Source organism: Xenopus laevis, chromosome 7S, assembly GCF_017654675.1.
Source record: "Xenopus laevis strain J_2021 chromosome 7S, Xenopus_laevis_v10.1, whole genome shotgun sequence".
Taxonomy (NCBI): Eukaryota; Metazoa; Chordata; class Amphibia; order Anura; family Pipidae; genus Xenopus; species Xenopus laevis.
In genome coordinates, this window is record NC_054384.1 from 108,235,363 (window position 1) to 108,243,749 (window position 8,387).

Consider the following 8,387-nt stretch of genomic DNA (forward strand, 5'->3'; position numbering starts at 1 on the left):
GTGCCGAATAAAAAAATGGATTTTTCTTCAGTCACGTAGTTTCCAAGATGTTCCTGCTACTTGTGGCGTTTCTGCTGGGATCGGCAGGTGAGGAGACACGGTTAAAGCTTCTTCTTTTTGCGCGTTTTTCCTTGAAAATTTGGAGCCATTTGAATGATGTACAGAATATTCACTGCTTTAAGGTCCCTTGGATTCAGTGTTTCTTGGGGAGATTAATTTCTCTGCTGTGGTTCAGGAAGTAAAACATTTTTATTAGTTCGTTTTCATTGATTTGATTAAATGATTTGTGATGATTTTCAAATTCCTGTACAGGTATGGAATAGTTATCCGGAAACCCGTTATTCAGAAAGCTCCAAATTATGGAATGGTTGTCTCCCATAGACTCCATTTTATCCAAATAAGCCACATTTTTAAAAATGATTTCCTTATTCTGTGTAATAATAAAACAGTCGCTTGTTCTTGATCCCAACTAAAATATAATTAATCCTTATTGGAAGCAAAACCAGCCTATTGGGTTTATTTAATGATTTTTTTTAGTAGACTATAGAAGGTATGAAGATCCAAATTATGGAAAGATCCATTATCTGGAAAACCCCAGGTCCCAAGCATTCTGGATAACAGATCCCATACCTGTAGTATAATAAGACTTGTTTCAGGCTCCCTGAAAAGAGCACAAAAACAAATACAGAATGAATAAAGATGAAGAAGTAAGAAGTAAAAGCGATGTATCGTTTTTCAAAAACCTGTAGAAAAAAAAGCCACCAAATGTAAATTTTAAGAACAGATGAAAAAACAATTTTCTAGGGTAGAATTAGTGATGAATTTTCAAATTCCTGTAGTAAAATACAACTTTTTTTCATGCTCCCTGAAAAGCACAAAAATTAAATACAGATTGAATAAAGATGAAGAAGTAAAGAAGTAACGAAGAAGTAAAGAAGTAAAAGTGTCGTTTTTCAAAAACCTGTAGAAAAAAATGCCAATTTTAAGAAAAGATGAAAAAACTATTTTCTAGGGTAGAATTAGTGATGAAATTCAAATTCCTGTAGTATAATAAGACTTTTTCCATGCTCCCTGAAAAGCACAACAATTGAATACAGAACGAATAAAGACGAAGAAGTAAAGAAGTAAAAGTGTTGTGTTTAAAAAACCTGTAGAAAAAAATGCCACCAAATGTTAATTTTAAAAATAGTTCCAAGCAAAATCAGATGGAAAAGCAATTTTTTTGGAACAAACAGAATGAAATGGATAACTAGTCACCCGCATATGTGTCTGTGTATGAATTGATACAAGAAACGTGTTAATATTGTTCTGCTGTCTCTTCTAGTTCAGACCAATACATTTGATCGGATCATTGGTGGACAAGAGTGTGTTCGACACTCACAGCCATGGCAAGTTGCGCTGTATTATTTTAGCGACTTCATCTGTGGAGGAATCCTAATAGATGAATGGTGGGTGCTGACTGCGGCTCACTGCCTTCAGTCGTAAGTATTTAGTTGTTCAGCACACGTCATTCAGAAATGTAATATTTCCATTGGTCCTGAGTGGAGATGATGCAGCTGAGACTGGAGCCAATTAGAAAATGTCAGTGTTGGCCATCACATTTAGAATCCTCATTGTGACAGCAACATAGTGTATGTGCCCAGTTTACAGTTCTTTTGACCCCACACATGTAAGAGCAGGCCCCACGCTTTTTTAACAAGAAATGTGCAACATGGCACCCACTTAGCCAGAGAGTGTTTCTTTCCCTTTTTGGGCAACGTCTAATTACCAAATGCAGACTAGTGTTTGTTGAAGTGAGACAAGTGAGAACCACATACTCTTCCAGATCTCAGAGACGGCAGATGGAGCTACAGTTCCAATATTGCATCTGATACAACAGATATATTTTAGTGATATGTGGGACCAAAGCACAATTTCATAGATTGGGGTTAATGTGACTTGTGTGGGATTTTAAAGGTTTGAGGGTAACAAAAAGGGGAGCCTCAGGCTAGATCATAGATCATAGTAACAAGTTAGGTTTAAATAAGTCACAAGTCCATCAATTCTATATAAAATACGCCTAACTGCTAGTTGATCCAGAGGAAGGCGAAAAACCCATTTGAACCCTGACCAATTTGTCTCAGAGGGGAAAAAATCCTTCTTGCCTCCAAGATGCAATGGGACCAGTCCCTGGATCAACTTGTACTATGAGCTATCTCCCATATCCCTGTATTCCCTCACTTACTAAACACCATCCAACCCCTTCTTATACCTATCTAATTTATCAGCCTGTACCCCTGATTCACTTCCCAGCTCTCCCTGTAACACCCCTTTTCCTCCTCTAATCTCATTGGCTCCCTCCTGTCTGCTGGGAGGAGCTACTGGTGAATAAAGCATCCGACCCTTCCTTGTACCTATCTAATGTATCAGCCTGTACCCCTGATTCACTTCCCAGCTCTCCCTGTAACACCCCTTTCCCTCCTCTAATCTCATTGGCTCCCTCCTGTCTGCTGGGAGGAGCTACTGGTGAATAAAGCATCCGACCCTTCCTTGTACCTATCTAATGTATCAGCCTGTACCACTGATTCAGGGAGACAATTCCACATCTTCACAGCTCTCACTGTAACAAACCCCTTCCCAATATTTAGCCAGAACCTCTTTTCTTCTAATCGGAATGGGTGACCTTGTGTCAGCTGGAAAGACCTACTGGTAAATAAATCATTAGAGAGATTATTATATGATCCCCTTATATATTTATACATAGTTATCATATCACCCCTTAAGCGCCTCTTCTCCAGCGTGAACATCCCCAATTTGGCCAGTCTTTCCTCATAGCTAAGATTTTCCCTTTACCAGCTTAGTTGCCCTTCTCTGTACCCTCTCTAATACAATAATGTCCTGTTTGAGTGATGGAGACCAAAACTGTACGGCATATTCTAGATGGGGCCTTACCAGTGCTCTATACAGTGGGACCCCCTCCTCCCGTGACTCTCTGCCCCATTTAATACAACTCAAGACCTTATTTGCCCTTGATGCAGCTGACTGGCATTGCTTGCTACAGACAAGTTTATTACAGTTATGGGACCTGTTATCCAGAATACATGGAACCTGAGGCTTTCTGGATAATGGATCTTCCTGTAATATAAGCCAACTAGAAAATCATATAAACATGAAATAAACCCAATAGGCTGGTTGTGCTTCCAATAAGGATTAATTATATCTTAGTTGGGATCAAGTACAAGTTACCGTTTTATTATTACACAGAAAAAGGAAATTGTTTTTAAAAATGTGGATTATTTGGATAAAATGGAGAGATGGCCATTTCGTAATTCGGAAGCTTTCTGCATAACGGGTTTCCAGATAACGGATCCCATACCTCAGAACCATCAGTCCAGCCACTCAGCAATGTACCATTGACCAAATATACTGGTGATACACTAAGGGGCAGATTTACTAAGGGTCGAATATCGAGGGTTAATTAACCCTCGATATTCGACTAGGAACTAAAATCGTTCGACTTCGAATATCGAAGTCGAACGATTTAGCACTAATCGTACGATCGTACGATCGAAGGATTATTCGTTCGATCGAACGATTAAATCCTTCGAATAGAACGATTCGAAGGATTTTAATCCAACGATCGAAGGAATATCCTTCGATCAAAAAAACACAGGCAAGCCTATGGGGACCTTCCCCATAGGCTAATATTGAGTTCGGTAGCTTTTAGCTGCCGAACTAGGGGGTCGAAGTTTTTCTTAAAGAGACAGTACTTCGATTATCGAATGGTCGTATAGTCGAACGATTTTTAGTTCGAATCGTTCGATTCGTAGTCGAAGTCGTAGTCGAAGGTCGAACTAGCCCATTCGATGGTCGAAGTAGCCAAAAAAACACTTCGAAATTCGAAGTTTTTTTAATTCGAATCCTTCACTCGAGCTTTGTAAATCTGCCCCCAATGGTCCATAGTTTTAAACACAAATTCCTTAGCACTGTCCAAAAGTAATCTGTGTTCTTTCCAGTTCTTTCTGATGTTTCTGCTATACAGGAACCTTCAAGTTGTTCTTGGAGATCATAACAGAATTAAACCTACAAGCCAGAAGCAATTCACTTATGCTGCAAAAAGATGCCCTCATTGTGACTTTGACCAGGTTACATATGATCATGACATCATGCTTCTCAAACTGGCCTCCAAAGCCAACATTACTTGCCACGTGAATACTATCCAATTGGCGAGTCACCTGGTGGAACCTAATACACAGTGCCTTGCTTCAGGATGGGGGACAATCACAAGCCCTCAAGGTACTGGATTTTTTATTGGTATGGAAAGTGTTAAGTGTTTCATTTAATTCAGCAATTAGCTTAATCACCCCCACAGTATTGTGTCAAATATGTCCCAATTTTAGAACTTCACAAGCGTTTATCGTCGGATCGACCTCTAGCGACAAAACACACGTGATGTTGGATGGAGACGCCAAAATTCTAATTGAACTGAAGAAAAGTTGCAGGTAAAAACTACATTACAGAAAGCAGTGTCTTCACCCGACAGTCGGACCGTTGGGAGCGTCTTCATCCGACAGTCGGACCGTTGGGAGCGTCTTCATCCGACAGTCGGACCGTTGGGAGCGTCTTCATCCGACAGTCGGACCGTTGGGAGCATCTTCATCTGACAGTCGGACCGTTGGGAGCGTCTTCATCCGACAGTCGGACCGTTGGGAGCATCTTCATCCGATAGTCGGACCGTTGGGAGCGTCTTCATCCGACAGTCGGACCGTTGGGAGCGTCTTCATCCGACAGTCGGACCGTGACAGTCAGACCGACACAGAAAGCAACGTCTTCATCCGACAGTCGGACCGTTGGGAGCGTCTTCATCCGACAGTCGGACCGTTGGGAGCGTCTTCATCCGACAGTCGGACCGTTGGGAGCATCTTCATCCGACAGTCGGACCGTTGGGAGCGTCTTCATCCGACAGTCGGACCGTTGGAGCATCTTCATCCGACAGTCGGACCGTTGGGAGCGTCTTCATCCGACAGTCGGACCGTTGGGAGCATCTTCATCCGACAGTCGGACCGTTGGGAGCGTCTTCATCCGACAGTCGGACCGTGACAGTCAGACCGACACAGAAAGCAATGTCTTCATCCGACAGTCGGACCGTTGGGAGCGTCTTCATCCGACAGTCGGACCGTTGGGAGCTTCTTCATCCGACAGTCGGACCGTGACAGTCGGACCGACACAGAAAGCAACGTCTTCATCGGACCGTGTAGTTCAACTTTTCATTCAGTCCAATTATATCTTGACGCGTGTGACTCCATCTAACTTGTCGCGTGCATTTTGTCGCCAGTTTATCGATCTGACGAAAAACGCTCGTGGAGTTTTAATCTAACTCAGCCCATTTCCCTAGCACAATTGCTACAAATGCCCATTAATTATATATTGTATGACCTTAATGTATCATTAATTGCTACCTGTTGGCTGGTTGTTATGGGTGACTATACAACAATTATAAACTTTGCAATGCTATTTAGATTTAAACCATTACATTTCTTATTTAGAGCAGCAGTTCCGTTAATCCAGCACCTACTTCCCATGTAGTACATGTATTATATTTCTGACACATTGGAAAGGCTGAATAGTGAGGAGCGAATCTGTCCCATTGCGCTTTGCTAAAGAATTCATGAAATTTTTAAAAATTCACCATTTTTTCAATGGTCAAAAAAGTCAATGGTCAATGCTTTTCTTGTGGCGACTTTTTTGTCCAAATGCATTAAAGTCAATGGCCATTTTTTCTTATAGCGATGACAATTTCGGCGACAGTTTCGGTGACAATTTTGTCTTGGTGACTTTTTGCTGTGGATTTTTGCAGAGGGCGAAGTGCGGAATTTCGCTGTGAAGGCTGGCGAAAAAATTCGCTCATCACTAATGCTGAATTCTCTGTTGCCCCTTAATAAGACCGATGGGCAGTCAGGGAATCAGATAGGAGAGAAGAACAACCATCAAAATCTCTGGGATAATAGAATATTATGGAAGCAATATTATTTATGATTCATATGTCTTTCACACCTAACTATATATTTCTGTGCACTCAATATGAGCAGTTTGGGGAACACCATGATTTTGTTTAAAGAAAACCTCTGATTCTTTTGCCTCTAGAGACCTACCCGGACAAGCTACAGTGTGTAAATCTTTCAACAGAGAGTAACAGTGAGTGCCAGGCCTACTACCCGGATGATATGATAACCGATAACATGCTCTGCGCTGGCAACAAGGCTGGAGGGAATGACACCTGCAAGGTGAGATGACTCTAGGTAACTACATTCATACTGAGTTGTAAAAAGATGTAATAAACAAATATCGAGAAACAACGGCAGATATATGGACAGATCTCCAGATAAATGACCAGATGATCTAGGCTAAAAGTGGTCAATGTGAGTCAATGTATTCGGTCCTCCGACGGGACCACCTCACCGATTTCTGCAGAGTTGGACTGGTGGGTACACCACCAGCTTCAGCCGTACCCCTCACCCCCCTACAAGGACTGCCCACCACCTGCCCTATACCCCGAGCAAGCAGAAATTCAATTTATCTCTAGCCTGTCTGGGGAGGGAGATCAGCCGCCCGGGGGAGCACCAGCAGGAATCGGGTCTGGGACGGCAGGCCTAACTGGGTCTCGCCTTGTGTCCAGTCCGGCCATGAAAATCAGCCAGATGTTGATTGGGCAGGTTCAATTTTAGGCTAGTTGATGCAGCCTTCACCCTAATGGTTTCTATTCCCATTACTGTAATCCAATCATTTGCCCCTAGGGCCAAAAATTGGGTTAAACCCAATATCACCCACCTTGCTTGTCCTGGAAAAGATCCGCTCACCAAATGAGGGAATCATTTAGCACATGGGCAACTTAAGTCAGTTATACAGTATATAGATAAAACAACAAACGAACCACCATAATGAAAATTCAACTAAAAAAGCTTTTATTTACTAATCTATAGTGATGGGCGGATTTGTTCGCCAGGCACGAATATTCACGGCTGGCGAATAAGTTTTCGAAACCGCCGCGAAAATTCTCCTGCATCAAAAAAAAGATGGACGCCGGCGTTAGTTTTGAGAATTTTTCACAGTTTCACCGGAAATTCTCAAATTTTTCGGCGAAACGCCCCAAATTCGCCCATCACTACTAATCTATAAGGAGCCACTTGTCTACTATTCTGTAAAGGCCATATTAATAAATTAATTACTCCACATTCTCTTCAGCACCTCTCACCTTGTATATAATTTAATTACAAGGTAATTAATTATATAATTGAATTCTAATGTCGCTAAATGAGCGGATCAATTCAGAACATGCAAAGTGGGCAATGTTGGGTTTAATCCCACTGTTGGTTCTAGGGCCAAATGATTGGATTACAGTAGTTGGAATAGGTCAGGGTGAGGACTGCAGCAAGTAGCCTATGGGGTCGTCGAGCTGACATCCAGCTGATTTCCACCCAGATATTGGACAGGGCGTCAGAGGGCGCAGTACATTGGCTTATCAGTCTAGAGGGCTCAAATTGTCCACTTTTAGACTAGTCACTAATCTAGATCTTTTGGCCATTTATCTGGATATCTGTCCATATATCTGGCATTATTTTTGCATATTAGTTTGTTAGGACTGCATCAAGTAGCTTATGGGGTCGTTGAGCTGACAGTAAAGTTGAACCTGCCCAATCGACATCTGATTGATTAAATGGCACTTTAGCTTTAATTTAAAAATGTCTTGCCCCACAGGCAACTATTACATCTATTTCTTAGACAACTAACAAAATCCAAAATATATGTACTGATCTAGAAGGGTAACTGTAAAGTCTTAATAAGAAGTTTTCTGTGTTTGAAGAACAATAACGCCATGAGCGAAGGGCAGATACTGTAGCCTTCTTCTTTCTAACCATCTAAAAGATTTTCTTTTACAGCTTCAAGTTTGTCTTTTCATACAGGGAGACTCCGGGGGTCCGCTGGTCTGCAACGGAGAGCTTCATGGAATCACATCTTGGGGACATTATATCTGTGGTTTGCCAAAGAAGCCCGGGGTATTTACCAGAGTTTTCAATTACATTGACTGGATCAGAGACACTATCCAGAATAAAAACCGCTGCTGCTATTAAACCACATAATGTCTCTGCAGCTGGTGACAAGCATTAATAACCTCCATTAATAATACAGATATCTGAACAGCAACAACCTGTTTCTGAGTTTTATTTTTTTCCTCTCTGTGTTTAATGTTGTCAATTAAACACTGGCTTCCTTGTATAGTTTTTCTTGACCATATTTACAGCCCATTGGCCTGTGTATGGAAACAATATAATTGCTGGAACTGAGCTCATGGATATTAAAGGAACAGTAACACCAAAAAATTAAAGTGTTTTAAAGGAATGATGATATAA

General features: G+C 41.5%; 1 protein-coding gene across 1 annotated transcript; it reads left to right on the forward strand.

The window, feature by feature from the left end:
* Positions 1–8,181, forward strand: LOC121396621 (anionic trypsin-2-like). Its single transcript, XM_041571740.1, has 5 exons — positions 1–87; positions 1,325–1,481; positions 4,022–4,275; positions 6,124–6,263; positions 7,941–8,181. The coding sequence occupies exons 1-5, from the start codon at positions 48–50 to the stop codon at positions 8,106–8,108; spliced, it is 759 nt and encodes a 252-aa protein (XP_041427674.1). The 5' UTR covers positions 1–47; the 3' UTR covers positions 8,109–8,181.
* Positions 8,182–8,387: the final 206 nt, after the last annotated feature.